At 41.3% G+C, this 18,663-nt stretch overlaps 1 protein-coding gene across 2 annotated transcripts; it reads right to left on the minus strand.

Annotated features, from left to right (window-relative positions):
* Positions 1–6,597: 6,597 nt before the first annotated feature.
* Positions 6,598–18,566, minus strand: LOC135564280 (cholesterol 24-hydroxylase-like). 2 transcript variants are annotated; one of them, XR_010460838.1, is made up of 16 exons: positions 18,122–18,566; positions 17,794–17,871; positions 17,618–17,699; positions 17,332–17,405; positions 17,030–17,116; positions 16,614–16,752; positions 16,241–16,354; positions 15,531–15,693; positions 15,233–15,298; positions 13,424–13,496; positions 13,244–13,328; positions 12,160–12,270; positions 10,057–10,145; positions 8,437–8,503; positions 7,320–8,262; positions 6,598–7,281 (listed from the first exon to the last, which is right to left on the minus strand). XR_010460838.1 is itself a non-coding variant. In XM_065008610.1 (15 exons), the coding sequence occupies exons 1-15, from the start codon at positions 18,268–18,270 to the stop codon at positions 8,107–8,109; spliced, it is 1,533 nt and encodes a 510-aa protein (XP_064864682.1). In that variant the 5' UTR covers positions 18,271–18,566; the 3' UTR covers positions 6,598–8,106. The 2 variants fall into 2 exon arrangements, 1 of the variants encoding a protein (XP_064864682.1); XM_065008610.1 differs by having other exon boundaries at positions 6,598–8,262.
* Positions 18,567–18,663: the final 97 nt, after the last annotated feature.

Consider the following 18,663-nt stretch of genomic DNA (forward strand, 5'->3'; position numbering starts at 1 on the left):
ATTGGTCGCATCTTACGCAGTCTTTCCTTTCGAAACCCTGCGTCTTGGGCAGAACAGCTCCCCTGGGCAGAATACGCTCACAATTCGCTTCCTTCGTCTGCGACCGGGCTATCTCCTTTTCAGAGTAGCCTCGGGTACCAGCCTCCTCTGTTCTCGTCCCAGCTCGCCGAGTCCAGCGTCCCCTCCGCTCAGGCTTTTGTCCAACGTTGTGAGCGCACCTGGAAGAGGGTCAGGTCTGCACTTTGCCGTTATAGGGCGCAGACTGTGAGAGCCGCTAATAAGCGTAGGACTAAGAGTCCTAGGTATTGTCGCGGTCAGAGAGTATGGCTCTCCACTCGTAACCTTCCCCTTATGACAGCTTCTCGCAAATTGACCCCGCGGTTCATTGGTCCGTTCCGTATTTCTCAGGTCGTTAATCCTGTCGCAGTGCGACTTCTTCTTCCGCGACATCTTCGTCGCGTCCACCCGGTCTTCCATGTCTCCTCTGTGTCAAGCCTTTTCTTCGCGCCCCCGTTCGTCTCCCCCCGTCCTTGTCGAGGGAGCACCTATCTACAGGGTCCGGAAGATTATGGACATGCGTCCGCGGGGCCGTGTTCATCAGTACCTAGTGGATTGGGAGGGGTACGGTCCTGAGGAAAGGAGTTGGGTTCCATCTCGGGACGTGCTGGACCGTTCGCTGATCGATGATTTCCTCCGTTGCCGCCAGGTTTCCTCCTCGAGTGCGCCAGGAGGCGCTCGGTGAGTGGGGGGGTACTGTCATGTATTGTCATGTTATGTCTTGTCCCTGTGCTTTCTCTTCTCTTTGTTTCCCCCTGCTGGTCGTATTAGGTTACTTTCTCTCTCTCTATCGTTCCGTTCCTGCTCCCAGCTGTTCCTCATTCTCCTAACGACCTCGTTTACTCTCTCACACCTGTCCCCTCTTTTGCCCTCTGATTAAGTCTCTATTTCTCTCTCTGTTTCTGCTTCTGTCCTTGTCGGATTCTTGTTTGCTTTGCCCTTGTCCCGTCCTGTCGTAATCTGCCTCTTCATCAGATGCTGCCGGTGAGCAGGTGTCTCTGTCCTCTACGGCCCGCGCCTACCCGGAGGGACCAGCAGTCTGTTGCCGCTAGCCCTGCTATTCTCCTCTACTACTAGAAGGGGGACTCTCCTGTAAAGATAGAGGATTTATGTTTTCCCTGTTTGGACATCTCCTGTAAAGATTGAGGATTTATGTTTTCCCTGTTTGGACATTAAAAGACTCTGTTTCTGTTAAATCGCTTTTGGGTCCTCACTCACCTGCATAACACATGAGCAAAGAACATACACTTAGTATTACTTTCTTAGCTAAAGTCTACATATCTCCCTGTCATATTACATCATTTATGCAGCAGCATACAATACATTTCTGGACTCACCTTGTTGTGCTGTGCTCACTTGAACAGGAAGGTGGTGTGACAGTCCTTCGTGGGCAAATTTTGTCATCAAAGTCTGGCATTCTCTGGATTTATGGTGCTTTCAAGACAACTGGGAACTGTTGAATCATGACATCATTGATCTTCAGGTCGGAGCTCAAGAAAGAGGCCCGAGTTCCCGACTTGGAATTCTGAGTAGGATGACTTGTTCAAAACATATTTTCTCACCTCATATTTTCCCAAGATCTGTATTCTTAGCTTTGAGAAAAGAGGTTTCTTCTAGGGGCGGGAGGGGTCAGGACGGGGGTGAAAACTCAGTCTTTGTAGCCACGGCCAAATTATTAAGCAAGTGATGTGTTTTTGTATGGGTGACAATGAGAGTGTCGAATTTAGTCAATATTAAAAAGTATTGCATTTTGATAGGTGATGTTTATTTGATCTATACTGAACAAAAATATAAATGCAACATGTAGTGTTGTTCCCATGTTTCATGAGCTGAAATAAAAAGATCCCACAGAAAGTTTACTTTGTAAAAAAAAGCTTATTTGGCATAAATTTTGTCCACAAATTTCTTTACATCCCTGTTAAAGAGCATTTCTCCTTTGCCAAGATATTCCATCCACCTAACAGGTGTTGTATTTCAAGAAGCTGATAAAACAGCATGAGCATTACGAAGGTGCACCTTGTGCTCGGGACAATAAGAGGCTACTAAAATGTGTTATTTTGTCACACAACACAATGCCACAGACGTCTCAAGTTTAGAGGGAGCATGCAATTGCCATGTTGACTGCAGGAATTTCCACCAGAGTTCTTACCAGAGAATGTAATGTTAATTTCTCTACCATAAGCCGCCTCCAACATCATTTTAGAGAATACGTCCAACCGGCCTCACAACTGCAGACCACGTGTAACCACGCCAGTCCAGGATCTCCACATCCAGCTTCTTCACCTGCAGGATCGTCTGAGACCAGCCACCCAGACTGCTGATGCAACTGTGGGTTTGCACAAACTAAGAATTTCTGCAAGGCTCTCCAGAGGGTAGTGGGTTCTGCACAACGCATCACCGGGGGCAAACTACCTGCCCTCCAGCACACCTACAGCAGCCAATGTCACAGGAAAGCCAAAAAGATCATGAAGTAGAACAACCACCCGAGTCACTGCCTGTTCACACCACTGTCATCCAGAAGGCGAGGTCAGTACAGGTGCATCAAAGCTGGGACCAAGAGACTGAAAATCATCTCAAGGCCATCAGACTGTTAGACAGCCATCGCTAACATAGAGAGGCTGCTGCCAACAAACAGACTCAAATCTCTGGCCACTTAAATAAACAGACTTAATAAAGGTATCACTAGTCACTTTAAATAACACCACTTTAATAATGTTTACATATCCTACATTACTATTCTCATATGTATATGCTGTATTCTACACCATCTACTGCATCTTGCCGATGCTGCACGACATCGCTCATCCATATATTTACAGTTGAAGTCGGAAGTTTACATCCACTTAGGTTGGAGTCATTAAAACTATTTTTTTTTTTTGCCATTTGATTACCTGTTCAGGAGTCTTATTGCTTCGGGGTAAAAACTGTTGAGAAGCCTTTTTGTCCTAGACTTGGCACTCCGGTACCACTTACCATGTGGTAGTAGAGAGAACAGTCTATGACTGGGGTCTTTGACAATTTTTAGGGCCTTCCTCTGACACCGCCTGGTGTAGAGGTCCTGGATGGCAGACAGCTTTGCCCAAGTGATGTACTGGGCCGTACGCACTACCCTCTGTAGTGCCTTGCAGTCGGAGGCTGAGCAATTTCCGTACCAGGCAGTGATGCAACCGGTCAGGATGCTCTCGATGTTGCAGCTTTAGAACCTTTTGAGGATCTCAGCACCCATGCCAAATCTTTTTAGATTCCTGAGGCGGAATAGGCTTTGTCGTGCCCTCTTCACAACTGTCTTGGTGTGTTTGGACCATTTTAGTTTGTTGTTAATGTGGACACCAAGGAACTTGAAGCGCTCAACCTGCTCCATTACAGCCCCGTCGATGAGAATGGGGGCGTGCTCGGTCCTCCTTTTCCTGTAGTCCACAATCATCTCCTTAGTCTTGGTTACGTTGAGGGATAGGTTGTTATTCTGGCACCACCCGGCCAGGTCTCTGACCTCCTCCTTATAGGCTGACTCGTCGTTGTCGGTGATCAAGCCTACCACTGTTGTGTCGTCTGCAAACTTAATGATGGTTTTTGCAGTCGTGATTGCATGGTCGTGGGTGAACAGGGAGTACAGGAGGGGACTGAGCACGCACCCCTGGGGAGCTCCAGTGTTGAGGATCAGCGTGCTCAGGTGGGAAAGGGCAGTGTGGAGTGCAATAGAGATTGCATAATCTGTGGATCTGTTTGGGCAGTATGCAAATTGGAGTGGGTCTAGGGTTTCTGGGATAATGGTGTTGATGTGAGCCATTACCAACCTTTCAAAGCACTTCATGGCTACGGACGTGAGTGCTACGGGTCTGTAGTCATTTAAGCAGGTTGCCTTTGTGTTCTTGGGCACGGGGACTATGGTGGTCTGCTTGAAACATGTTGGTATTACAGACTCAATCAGGGACATGTTGAAAATGTCAGTGAACACACCTGCCAGTTGGTCAGCACATGCCCGGAGCACATGTCCTGGAAATCCATCTGGCCCCGCAGCCTTGTGTATGTTGATCTGTTTAAAGGTCTTACTCACATCGGCTATGGAGAGCGTGATCACACAGTCGTCCGGAACAGCTGATGCTCTCATGCATGCCTCAGTGTTGCTTGCCTCGAAGCGAGCATAGAAGTGATTTAGCTCATCTGGTAGGCTTGTGTCACTGGGCAGCTCGCATCTGTGCTTCCCTTTGTAGTCTGTAATAGTTTGCAAGCCCTGCCAAATAAGACGAGCATCGGAGCCGGTGTAGTATGATTCAATCTTAGCCCTGTATTGACGCTTTGCCTGTTTGATGGTTCGTCGCAGGTCATAGCGGGATTTATTGTAGGCTTCTGGGTTAGAGTCCTGCACCTTGAAAGCGGCAGCTCTACCCTTTATCTCAGTACGAATGTTACCTGTAATCCATGGCTTCTGGTTGGGGTATGTACGTACAGTCACTGTGGGGATGACGCCCTCAATACACTTATTGAAAAATCCCGTGTTCCAGTCTGTGATAGCAAAACAGTCCTGTAGTTTATTATCTGCTAAACATTTGGTGATCCTAACGGACCTAAAACAGGGAATATTTACTGGGATTAAATGTCAGAAATTGTGAAAAACTGAGTTTAAATGTAGTTGGCTAAGGTGTATGTAAACTTCTGACTTCAACTGTATATGTACATATTCTTATTCATCCCTTTACATTTGTGTATATAAGATAGTTGTTGTGAATTTGTTAGGTTACTTGTTAGATTTTACTGCATAGTCGGAACTAGAAGCACAAGCATTTCGCTACACTCTACTAACCATGTGTATGTGACCAATAACATTTTATTTTATTTGATGAGAATAGCATAGCACCTTCTCTGTTGAAATTCGAGATGTTCTATACATGTACATGAGGTTAGTAGCATAGCATCTCACTCTACCGAATACTGGTGGTGAATACCGAATACTGGTGGTCAATACCTCACATCGGATATTTAAAAATGTATTAAAATAACGAGATGTATCCACCAATCCAAAGATAGGAATAGGAGGGAGCTTCACAGCCCACCATTCCGCCCTGTGAACAACGAATCCCATTGTTAGAGTGGAGATGCAGGCATCTCATCACTATATCCAGGATCTGTGCTACTAGTCTACTTGTCTACTTTTAAAGCTGCAATATGTCACTTTTTGGGCGACTCGACCAAATTCACGTAGAAATGTGAGTTATAGATCTGTCATTCTCATTGTCTAAAATGACCCATCTAGAGGTATTTGTACTTGTTTTTATTGTGGAACCCCATAACCCCAAAGCAGCAGCTACTCTTCCTGGGGTCCAGCAAAATTAAGGCAATTTATACCATTTTTAAACATTACAATACATTCACAGAAATCCACAACACACTGTGTGGCCTCAGGCCCCTACTCCACCATTACCACATATCTACAGTACTAAATCCATGTGTATGTATAGTGCGTATGTTATCGTATGTGTGTGTGTGTGTGGGTGCATGTATCTGTACCAATGTTTGCATTGCTTCACAGTCCCCGTTGTTCCATAAAGTGCTTTTTATCTGTTTTTATCAAATCTAATTTTACTGCTTTCGTCAGTTACTTGATGTGGAATAGAGTTCCATGTAGTCATGGCTCTATTTAATACTGTGTGCCTCCCATAGTCTGTTCTGGATTTGGGGACTGTGAAGAGACCTCTTGTGGCATGTCTTGTGTGGTATGCATGAGTGTCCGAGCTGTGTGCCAGTAGTTTACAGACAGCTCAGTGCATTCAACATTTCAAACCCCCTCATAAATAAAAGTAGTGATGAAGTCAATCTCTCCTCCACTTTCAGCCAGGAGAGATTGACATGCATATCAATAATTAGCTCTCTGTGTACATCCAAGGGCCAGCCAAGCTGCTCTGTTCGTAGCCAATTGTAATTTTCCTAAGTCCTTTATTCTGGCACCTGACCACACGACAGAACAAGTAGTCAAGGTGTGACAAAACTAGGGCCTGTAGGACCTTCCTTGTTGATAGTGCTGTTAAGAAGGCAGAGCATCGCTTTATTATAGACAGACTTCTCCCCATCTTAGCTACTAGTGCATCAATATGTTTTTACCAAGACAGTTTACAATCTAGTGTTACTCCAAGCAGTTTAGTCATCTCAACTTGCTCAATTTCCACATAATTTAGTACAATATTTAGTTCAGGTTTAGGGTTTAGTGAGTGTTTTGTTCCAAAAACAACGCTTTTAGTTTTAGAAATATTTAGGGCTAACTTATTCCTTGCCACCCACTCTGAAACAAACTGCAGCTCTTTGTTGAGTGTTGCAGTCATTTCAGTCGCTGTAGTAGCTGACGTGTTATAGTGTTGAGTCATCCGCATACATAGACACACTGGCATTACTCAAAGTCAGTGGCATGTCGTTAGTCAAAATTTTAAAAAGCAAGGTCTTATGGGTGTAAACAAGATACAAAACATGAGAATGAATGTTCTTGGTTTGTCTGCAGGTTCACAGCGACACCTTGTGGATAAAAGTATTCTAATCTTCTGGAGCTCAGTGATGTTTGGTCAATTATTTTATTAAAATATAGTCAATTCACTCACACAGAGGCACTGTGGTAATGTTGGTTAGGAAGTTCATCAATGAAGTTAATATATACTTTATAAATCTCTTTATATTATGTGATAAATGGTATACTGCATAGTAACCTTTATATTATGTGATAAATGGTATACTGCATAGTAACCTTTATATTACGTGATAAATGGTATACTGCATAGTAACCTTTATATTATGTGATAAATGGTATACTGCATAGTAACCTTTATATTATGTGATAAATGGTATACTGCATAGTAACCTTTATATTACGTGATAAATGGTATACTGCATAGTAAACTTTATATTATGTGATAAATGGTATACTGCATAGTAACCTTTTATATTATGTGATAAATGGTATACTGCATAGTAACCGTTTGTATTATGTGATAAATGGTATACTGCATAGCAACCTTTATATTATGTGATAAATGGTATACTGCATAGTAACCTTTATATTATGTGATAAATGGTATACTGCATAGTAACCTTTATATTATGTGATAAATGGTATACTGCATAGTAACCTTTATATTATGTGATAAATGGTATACTGCATAGTAACCTTTATATTATGTGATAAATGGTATACTGCATAGTAACCGTTTGTATTATGTGATCAATGGTATACTGCATAGTAACCTTTATATTATGTGATAAATGGTATACTGCATAGTAACCGTTTGTATTATGTGATCAATGGTATACTGCATAGTAACCTTTATATTATGTGATAAATGGTATACTGCATAGTAACCTTTATATTATGTGATAAATGGTATACTGCATAGTAACCTTTATATTATGTGATAAATGGTATACTGCATAGTAACCTTTATATTATGTGATAAATGGTATACTGCATAGTAACCTTTATATTATGTGATAAATGGTATACTGCATAGTAACCTTTATATTATGTGATAAATGGTATACTGCATAGTAACCTTTATATTATGTGATAAATGGTATACTGCATAGTAACCTTTATATTATGTGATAAATGGTATACTGCATAGTAACCTTTATATTATGTGATAAATGGTATACTGCATAGTAACCTTTATATTATGTGATAAATGGTATACTGCATAGTAACCTTTATATTATGTGATAAATGGTATACTGCATAGTAACCTTTATATTATGTGATAAATGGTATACTGCATAGTAACAACATGATAAGGGTAAATTAACAACAAGGAATCGGTACAAATACAAACACTCCGATGTCAAGTCTGTCCTAGTAACTCTTCAACACATAGAACCGTCATATTTAAGATATTGTTTCACCATTGATACAAAGAATAAACATAATTGTTCAAAATCCATTTTCATAAAAAATAGCTAGATATTTGAATAAGGTGCTTCATTGAATGAAAAAGGTAATTTGCTCCACTAAGAAGTATAAGAAATAAGACAAGTATGTTATAGAGAAGTGCTAGTCATGTTCAGGTCCCAGTCAGGTCAGGCTGCAGGTGTCTGTCCTCTGTGTCTGATGTTACACACCACTCCACTCTTTGGTCTCAAAGTCCCAGTGTCCAGGATGTCAAAGGACTGGCCAGGCAGCAGGCTGAAGTCAAACCTCTGGAGCAGCTTGGCCATCACTACCTTGGCCTCCATCTGTGAACAACAGATCTCTTTAAAGGATGACAAATCTGGTGTGCTCAACTATAAAAAAGTACATAATGGAGGCAGAAGTCCAGGAGTAATCTAACTAGGATGGATAATAGGATCAGCAGAGAACAATCCCAAATACAGTTGTTTCAATGTATTTCATACGGACAGTCTGCTCACCTGTGCGAAGCTCTGTCCCAGACATGAGCGTGGTCCCAGGGCGAAGGGGTAGTAGCAGTAATAGGGTCTTCAGGACAGAAACAAACACAACGTGTCTGTTAGCTCTTAAAAAGTGACTGAGTCCAAATGTGTTTTTCTGTTGCTCATTAAGATAAACTAGATTTCAGTTTTGGGGGTGTGGTTCGATATAACAGTTGTGTGAGACCATGAGACCAGGTGGTGTAAAGTACTAAGTTCATCCCTTCTGCCTCTGATTGGGTAGACTCACTAAACACAAATGCTTCGATTGTAAATTATGTCGGAGTGTTGAACTGTGACCCTGGCTATCCGTAGATTAAGAAAACAAGAATATCGTGCCGTCTGGTTTGCTTAATATAAGACATTTGAAATGATTTATACTTTTACTTTTGATACGTAAGGACACTTAAAACCAAATACTTTTAGACTTTAACTCAAGTAGTATTTTACTGGGTGACTTTTACTTTTACTTGAGTCATTTTCTTTTAAGGTATCTTTACTTTTACTCCAGTGTGAAAATTGGGTACTTTTCCCACCACTGCATGAGACACCATAGGAACAAAGCCAGTATCACTTCCTCAAAATAGTCCAAGTTAACTCAAGAAATCTGTAATTAATTGTGTTTTTTGTCGACAAGGTTTTAGTCACGCAATTTTACATCTAGTTAAGGTGTTTAGTGCAGTATTTCTCAAGTAAAAAATGTGCTACATGTTGTCTTTTGTAAACAAAGTCTGATCCACTGTTCTGCCATCGGATAGAGCGTAATCACCACAGCTGTTTATCCCGTGTTAGTGGACGAAATCAAAACCCAACCACCATGTAAGTCATGACGAACTTTGACTTCATGACCACAAGTAGCCCTTTCCTGCAATCACTGATCAAAAGTGCCGTCTTTGGCCTCATGGGTGGAATATAGTGGCTGGAGCTCTGTCAGAGTGACCATTGAGTTCTTGTTCACCTCGCTGACCAAGCCCCTTCTCCCCCAATTGCTCAGTTTGGCTGGGTGGTCAGCTCTAGGGAGGGTCTTGGTGGTTCAAAACTTCTTCCATTTAAGAATGATGGAGGCCACTGTGTTCTTGGGGGCCTTCAATGCCGCAGACATTTCTTTGGTACCCTACCCTAGATCTGTGCATTGACACAATCCTGTCTCGGAGCTCTATGGACAATTGCGTCAACCACATGGCTTGGTTTTTGCTCTGACATGCACTGTCAACAGTGGGACCTTATATATACAGGTATGCGTCTTCCTAAATCACGTTCATTCAATTTAATTTACCACAGGTGGACTCCAATCAAGTTGTAGAAACACCTAAAGGATGATCAACGGAAACAGGATGCAACTGAGCTCAATTTTGCAAAAATGTCTAAAAACCTTTTTTTCCTTCGTCATTATGGGGTATTGTGTGGAGATTGATGAGGAAAATTGTTTTTTAAATACATTTTAGAATAAGTCTGTAACGTAACAAAATGTGGAAAAAGTGAAGTGGTCTGAATATTTTCTGGATGCAATGTATGCCAGTTTCAACGAGAGAAGTTCTGCTTGAATCAATTCAAATGTTGTAAAGAAACAATAAAACAATGACAACGTATCGTGTGACTTACTTGGCAGCGTCTGGATGGAACCTCTCTGGGTCAAACTTCAGCGGGTCCTCAAAGAACTTATCCAACCTTCCACAGACATACGAATTGAACTGTAGACAGACAAGATAAGGGGAAAACAAAAGATTTAAGACAGTTTAGGAAATAAAATAAATACACCCACACCCAAAATAGTTAATGAGGTGTTGACTACACTGTTAAGATGAAGTTCATTGTAACACCAAAACTGTTTCAATATGCTTTGTGTTGTAGTCACGACTGACAAAGATATATAGTTAAGCAAACTTTACTAGGCATGTTGTCAACCAGCACATTAATAAAGTAAGTAAAAACTGGTTTCCGTTTCCTGTGTAACATCAATATGAGTAACATCAATATTGCTACATTAACTAGTGGCAACTGAGCTGCCACCAACTTGAAGGACACGAAACCATATCTTTGCTGGAGTATTGAAACACATGACACGGTGTGTTGTAACACCACTAATATCAAATATTGTGCAACACCTTGCCAGGGACTGGGAGCACTAACAGAACAGGTTGAACACACTACTTTGGTGTTTCGAGTTCTGTTTAGAGCAGAATTAGATCCCTTCTCTTTTGTTGTCATTTCCTTTGTCTATGTGAGAATGGGTGGTGTCCTCATTGAACGTCAAAATGCCTGACAGTTTTGATATCCGTTCATCATGATCCATTACACAACAAACTGCTTAATACCAATATAGAAATACAGACTTCCTTCTTCAAACATGTAAACAACATTGTGTGAAAGAATCATAGTGTAAAAACGTTACCCACAATCCTCTAAAAACAGAGTCAAGATAAGAAATGCAAAGTGATTAAAACAAAATACTTCCAATGAGTTCAATCAATCTATTGTCTCTTAACTTTGGTTATCCTCATAAATGAAATTACATTTTGAGTAACATATGCAGTTGGATTTACATTACTTTGGTAAAATTAAATTAACAAATCATTGAAATGACTTGCATTTGTAAACCGTTGATTGTATGAGAAACATAATTTTTGAGTGTTGATGCTTTTACATTCACTGAACCCCCAAAATGGGTTTTCACAACGCTCTCTTAAAAACACCCATATTCAGGTTGAAGAACCACTTTGGGTGTTTCAGAGTTCCTACACTTCTGTTTTAAAACACATTCTGTGTATTAACATTATACATTCAAACACCCAGATCTCAGCTTAGGTGCACTACCTGTCATGGTTTCATTACACAATCATGGTGTTTTGAGAAATTCTATGTTTACATTCTATGTTAACATAAGAAAAGTCAATGATACAATGATGCTACATTGAGGTATGAGCCACACTGGCTTAGACAAGGCTACTTCATTCCTTTACTACATTGAGGTATGAGCCACACTGGCTTAGACAAGGCTACTTAATTCCTTTACCACATTGAGGTATGCGCCATACTGGCTTAGACAAGGATACTCCATTCCTTTACTACATTGAGGTATGAGCCATACTGGCTTAGACAAGGATCCTCCATTCCTTTACTACATTGAGGTATGAGCCATACTGGCTTAGACAAGGCTACTTCATTCCTTTACTACATTGAGGTATGAGCCTTACTGGCTTAGACAAGGCTACTTCATTCCTTTACTACATTGAGGTATGAGCCTTACTGGCTTAGACAAGGCTACTTCATTCCTTTACTACATTGAGGTATGAGCCACACTGGCTTAGACAAGGCTACTTCATTCCTTTACTACATTGAGGTATGAGCCACACTGGCTTAGACAAGGCTACTTAATTCCTTTACCACATTGAGGTATGCGCCATACTGGCTTAGACAAGGATACTCCATTCCTTTACTACATTGAAGTATGAGCCATACTGGCTTAGACAAGGCTACTTCATTCCTTTACTACATTGAGGTATGAGCCATACTGGCTTAGACAAGGATACTTCATTCCTTTACTACATTGAGGTATGAGCCATACTGGCTTAGACAAGGATACTTCATTCCTTTACCACATTGAGGTACCACAGCGTATCACATGTTAACACCACAACTAAACTTAGAGATATTATCATACAACAGTCATCACTCCTCCACATTGTTTTTGAGGTGACTACTCACGACAAATGAGACTCCTGCTGGGATGGGGATGCCGTTGATGACGATGTCATTAGGGATGAAACGAGAAGTGCCTGGTGCTGTAGGGTACAACCTTAGAGTCTCCTTCAAAACCTGACGGGGGGAGATGATATGAATCAAACACACCATGCTGATTAATTGACGATGTGAAGAGTTACCTTTTCTTTTCGTCCTAAACTTGGTGCTCCGGTACCGTTTGCCATGCGGTAGCAGAGAGAACAGTCTCCGACTTGGGTGACTGGAGGTTTTGACCATTTTTTGGGCCTTCCTGACACCGCCTAGTATATAGGTCCTGGATGTCAGGAAGCTTGGTCCCAGTGATGTACTGGGCCGTACACACTACCCTCTGTAGCGCCTTCCGGTCAGATGCCGAGTAATTGCCATACGAAGCGGTAATACAACCGTTCAGGATGCTCTCGATGGTGCAGCTGTAGAACTTTTTGAGGATCTGGGTACCCATGCCAAATATTTTCAGTATCTTGATGGGGAAAAGGTGTTGTCGTGCCCTCTTCACAACTGTCTTGGTGTGTTTGGACCATGATAGTTTGTTGGTAATTTGGTGATGTGGACACCAAGGTATTTGAAACTCTCGACCCGCTCCAATTCAGTCTAGTCAATGTTTATGTGGCCTGTAAGGCCCTCCTTTTCCTATAGTCCACAATCAGCTCCTTTGTCTTGCTCACATTGAGAGAGAGGTTGTTGTCCTGGCACCACACTGCCAGGTCTCTGACCTTGTCTCTATAGTCTGTCTCATCGTTGTCAGTGATCAGGCCTACCACTGTTGTGTCATCAGCAAACGTAATAATGGTGTTGGAGTGGTGGGTGAACAGGGAGTACAGGAGGGGACTAAGCACACACACAAAATAGCACATTTCGCTGGGCAGCCATCTCCTCCAGCGCCATTCTATCAGCCATCGTACAACATTGTATAACGTACAATATGGTTTCTGTGTACAGATGCCAGTTCCAATTCTGAGTCCTTGATCTGGTTTGTAGCTCCATTGTTGTCACTGTCAGGTCAATGACAAGACAGCACGCACGAACCTGGGACAGGTAGATCATTTACCTGAGACAGGTAGGTCATTTTCCCCAGGTCGTCAAAGCTGATTTCCTGTTTCATCCCGATGACGTCATCCACTTCCTGCTTCACCCTGGAAATGGCAGAGACAGTCACAAACTCAACCAACCTGTTTTTATTACAGAAATGATCAATACCGAAAATAGAAATGATGAAAACAAGTCCTACTTTGTCAGTATCTCTGGCAGCCTTCCCAGTTCCATGACGGTAAAAGCTAGTTGATTGGCTGTTGTCTCTTGCCCTGTCATGATTAAAACAACAAAAGTACTGTGACTGTTGTTTCTTCAAATTTCACTTGAGCTCGAAAAACTATACTACGAAGATCGATTTAAATAAATAAATAAATAAATATATATACACAGTTTAAGTCGGAAGTTTACATACACTTAGGTTGGAATCATTAAAATGTGTTTTTTCCCCAAATATTATTGTTAAAAAACTATAGTTTTGGCAAGTCAGTTAGGACATCTACTTTGTGCATGACAAGAGTAATTTTTCCAACAATTGTTTACAGACAGATTATTTCTCTTATAATTCACTGTATCACAATTCCAGTGGGTCAGAAGTTTACATACACTAAGTTGACTGTACCTTTAAACAGCTTGGGAAATTCCAGAAAATGATGTCATGGCTTTAGAAGCTTCTGATAGGCTAATTGACATCATTTGAGTCAATTGAAGGTGTACCTGTGGATGAATTTCAAGGCCTAACTTCAAACTCAGTGCCTCTTTGTTTGACATCATGGGAAAATCAAAATAAATCAGCCAAGACCTCAGACAAAAAATTGTAGACCGCCACAAGTCTGGTTCATCCTTGGGAGCAATTTCCAAATGCCTGAATGTACCATGTTCATCTGTACAAACAATAGTACACAAGTATAAACACCATGGGACCATGCAGCTGTCATACCGCTCAGGAAGGAAACACGTTCTGTCTCCTAGAGATGAACGTACTTTGGTGCGGAAAGAGCAAATCAATCCCAGAACAACAGCAAAGAAACTTGTGAAGATGCTGGAGGAAACAGGTACAAAAGTATCTATATCCACAGTAAAACGAGTCCTATAGCGACATAACCTGAATGGCCGCTCAGCAAGGAAGAAGCCACTGCTCCAAAACCACCATAAAAAAGCCAGACTACGGTTTGCAACTGCACATGGGGACAAAGATCGTACTTTTTGGAGAAATGTCCTCTGGTCTGATGAAACAAAAATAGAACTGTTTGGTCATAATGACCATCGTTATGTTTGGAAGAAAAAGGGGTTGCTTGCAAGGCGAAGAACACCATCCCACCCATGAAGCACGGGGGTTGCAGCATCATGTTGTGGGGGTGCTTTGCAAGAAGGGACTGGTGAACTTCACAAAATAGATGCCATCATGAGGTAGGAAAATTATGTGAATATATTGAAGCGACATCTCAAGACATCAGTTAAAGCTTGGTCGCAAATGGTTCTTCCGAATGGACAATGATCCCAAGCATAATTTCAAAGTTGTGGCAAAATAGCTTAAGGACAACAAAGTCAAGGTATTGGAGTGGCCATCACAAAGCCCTGACCTCAATCCTATATAGACTTTGTGGGCAGAACTGAAAAAGTGTGTGCGAGCAAGGAGGCCTACAAACCTGACTCAGTTACACCAGCTCTGTCAGGAGGAATGGGCCAAAATTCACCCAACTTATTGTGGGAAGCTTTGGAAGGCTACCTGAAACGTTTGAACCAAGTTAAAAAAAAATGTAAAGGCAATGCTACCAAATACTAATTGAGTGTATGTAAACTTCTGACCCACTGGGAATGTGATGAAAGAAATGAAAGCATTCTTAAAATAAAGTGGTGATCCTAACTGACCTAAACCAGGGAATTTTTACTAGGATTAAATGTCAGGAATTGTAAAAACTGAATGTGGTGTATGTAAACCTCCGACGTCAACTGTATATATATATAGAGATAAATAAAGTATAGCACTTGTTTCAGGGAGACGTACCCGCAATGAAGAATGTCACAAAGTTGTCCAGCATAAGCTCCTCATCATCGTTTGCTATGTTTTCCTCTGAAATTATGGATATATATCAGTTTACAGCATTGAGACAATAGTGCTACTGAACCTCATCAATTACATGACTGTTTTAGCAAATACTTGTCCCACAATGTCACATGCAGAGTCACAGGTAAAAGGTTTCCAATGTTAGCCTGGTCCCAGATCTGTTTGTGCCTGTCTTGAACAGTGGCAGGAGTTGGCAAGACGGCACGAACAGATCTAGGATCAGGCTACTACAACATGCCTTTGCCAGCCGTCTTGAGGATCTGTGTGAGGATGTCTTTTGGAACGTCCTCTCCGTTTTGGACGGCCATTTTCCTCTCGTTGATCCACTGTCTGCCTGTCGAACGCAGCAGCTGACAAGACTTCTTCACCTCGTTGATGAACTTCTTGTTCTTTGGGTAGAGCTACATATGTAGGATCTTAATTTGATTACTCTTTTTCAATTATGTGAATTTTCCTGCACTGCAGGAAATGCAAATGTGTATATTGAATGTTTAAAGAGGCTTGTAATGTTTGTAATTTCCACTTAAAAATATCAGACTTGATGTAAAATGTATCAACCCCTACAAAAAATGTCCATTAATTATAATCGACATAATAATTCACATTTTTGTTGCTGCAGGATTATTTTCCAGCTGTAGCAAACAGGCTCAAAATAAACTCCTACATCTTTAGAAATATGACATCCGACCATTTATTTAAATCCCATCTAGGGAATGTGACGCTGTAAAACTTATTATGGTGCATTTAGCCACATCTTACAGGCTTCCTACTTGGAAGGATGGAAACGAGAGACTAGAACAAACTGTTCATGAGTGTCAATTTTTTGATTGTATTAGTTTCTTATAAAATAAGATTTTATCTGATGAAACTGTAGGATTTCAAATAGATCAATTCAATAAGCCATCGTTCTCGAGAAGCATCACTAACATTCTTGATGTCATTATTTACCTGGAAGGTGAAGTCTCTGAGATAGTGGACCATTCCCTTCAGACACATCTCTATAGCGTTGGGGAACGGAGAGTCAATCTCCTTCAGCAGATCCAGCTCCACTCCAAACGCCACCTTCAGATGAGATAAAAACAGAGGATTGACAATATCTTACAACATGATAAAGTAAAACTCCTGGTTCTAGTTATGCTCATTATAGCTAGCACATTGGCTTGGTGAGACTAAATTGTATATAGCTTAGGTAATGAGTGTGTTATAACTGCCTGTTATGACAATTTTACTGTCAGATATACATACAAATGTAGCTTTCAACAGAAATAATAAATTGTAGGGGCAGTGTGAGGATCTGAGGGTAACAGGAAGTGACCGTTACCTTAGTGATGACATCCAGTGTCACACAGTTGAACATGTGTTGCATGTTGGCAGCTGTGTAGGTGTCAGCCATGTCCGCCAGTTTATCCATCAGCTTCTCTGCCCTCTCGTTGAACGCACCCATCTGACCCCGCAGGTACCTAACAATACACAGCAATGATGGATGGATGAACAGATGGATGGATTGATCAATGGAGTGATCAATGAGTCGATTGATCAATTATAGGCGGCAGGGTAGCCTAGTGGTTAGAGCATTGGACTAGTAACCGAAAGGTTGTAAGTTCAAATCCCAGAGCTGACAAGGTACAAAATCTGAACAGGCAGTTAACCCACTGTTCCTAGGCCATCATTGAAAATAAGAATTTGTTCTTAACTGACTTGCCTAGTAAAATAAAGGTAAAAAAAAAAGTGACTTACAGACTGCTGAAGGCAGGGTCCATTATTCTTCGCTGTTTGTACCACTCATCATGATTCTGTGCTGTGACCAGGCCACTTCCCAAAAACCTATGAAGAAGATGGACAACATAGTATTTACCCTAAGACTGAATAAACTGACCAGTGACCAAGCTGTCCCGTTTGAATGTCTATATGCTCTGTAGGCTACGCATGCAATAACCAGCATTAGGAGGGATTGTGTTGAAAGAGCAAACCAAAACATTGACACAATAAATAGTAGTAGGAAGTATATTTAGATAACATTAATTATACAGAGGACTCACCTCTGTCCAAACAGGTTGAAGAGACGCTTGTAGACCATTGGGGCTTTGGGGTACTTAGGTGACATCAGGACTTCCTGTGGAGACAAAGAAAAGTGTCAGTTTGGTTTGAAGGGGGAATTGGGGCAATGGGTTATTTTACAGCACTTTCATTTCAGAAATTAACATGGTAAAATGTATGATTACACTAATCTTGGTTAACCCAGAACTAAAATCTTGCTTAATTTGGTCAGGTGTTTACGTAGTCAGTCCATCAGAGATTATAATTACAGTAATCTCACAGGTTTACCTTGGTGGTATCAGGACAGGTCACAAACAACATCACAACATGCAAACCGTTGATTCGGTACACCGGTCCATAAGTCTCAGCCCTGTCAAAGATCAAATATATCTTTATTTATTGTCCCAGAATAAACAACACCTGATTCAATATATGTGTGTAGCATTCAATAGCATTCAACAAACCATTCCAGAAATTTGTCGTGGACAACTCGACCATTGCTCATCTCCCTCAGCATGGTTGGGGAATGACCAAATATAAAACTGGGGGAGAACAAGAGACGGGTTAATAACTGAAAAATAAGAACGTTATGACATGAGTGATACCTTCACCTAGTGAAAATGAAAAAGACAGGTGAAACAGCGACCCTGACGGCAGTTGAGGTTAACTTTCACCTACTGTAGTTCCTTATCAACAAATCCGATGCGTTATGTCGCCACTCAATATAGTTGAAACTAACATTTAGCTAAAGCATTTTAAAATAAATATTCAAGTTACATCATACTGACTCACCTATCCCTTGGTGGTCCCGGTATGTGATCATATTTCAGATGAATATATTTTATGTAAAGACAAAAAATTAGAAACGCGATCAAAATCAATCCAAGCAGGCAAATAAGCAAATAACCGATCCAACCTGCAAAGAAAGGTAAAAGTGCCATATTTCCGAAGACTCTGTAGCTCGCGGTGACCCTGCAAACCAGTTATGTGGTCGTTGTTTTTGGACGGAATTCGATCACCTGTAGTACTAGTAGTAGAGAGGAAGAGACGAAGCGAGAGGGTTTACTACGCCCAAAATTTGATCATGAAATATTATGGAGTGGCTGCTTTGCAAGATTTTCTGGAAACTGTTTTTCCGTGGCTATTGATACGGAGATTTCTGCGCATGAGCGTGGTGTTTTTTTGTATGCACTGTAGGTGCTGTCCTCTCTGCAGTTTACGTAGCTTCTGTTCAGTTCCCACTGCCACTTACTTCCTCGGGCTGCCTGAGAATGTTCGGCTGCCCAGAGGTTGAACAGGTTGAACTCGTGCGGTACTTGCATGCTCATTGAGTG

This window comes from Oncorhynchus nerka, linkage group LG24, assembly GCF_034236695.1.
Source record: "Oncorhynchus nerka isolate Pitt River linkage group LG24, Oner_Uvic_2.0, whole genome shotgun sequence".
NCBI classification, from domain to species: Eukaryota; Metazoa; Chordata; class Actinopteri; order Salmoniformes; family Salmonidae; genus Oncorhynchus; species Oncorhynchus nerka.

Bases quoted from the DNA above. Each gene is read 5' to 3' on its own strand.
- LOC135564280 (XM_065008610.1), bottom strand. From the start codon at position 18,270: ATGGCACTTTTACCTTTCTTTGCAGGTTGGATCGGTTATTTGCTTATT. The intron at 17,406-17,617 runs GTAAACCTGTGA...TTGTCTCCACAG, and splicing joins CCTGTCCTGATACCACCAAG to GAAGTCCTGATGTCACCTAA. The intron at 13,329-13,423 runs GTAGGACTTGTT...TGCCATTTCCAG, and splicing joins CTGCCAGAGATACTGACAAA to GGTGAAGCAGGAAGTGGATG.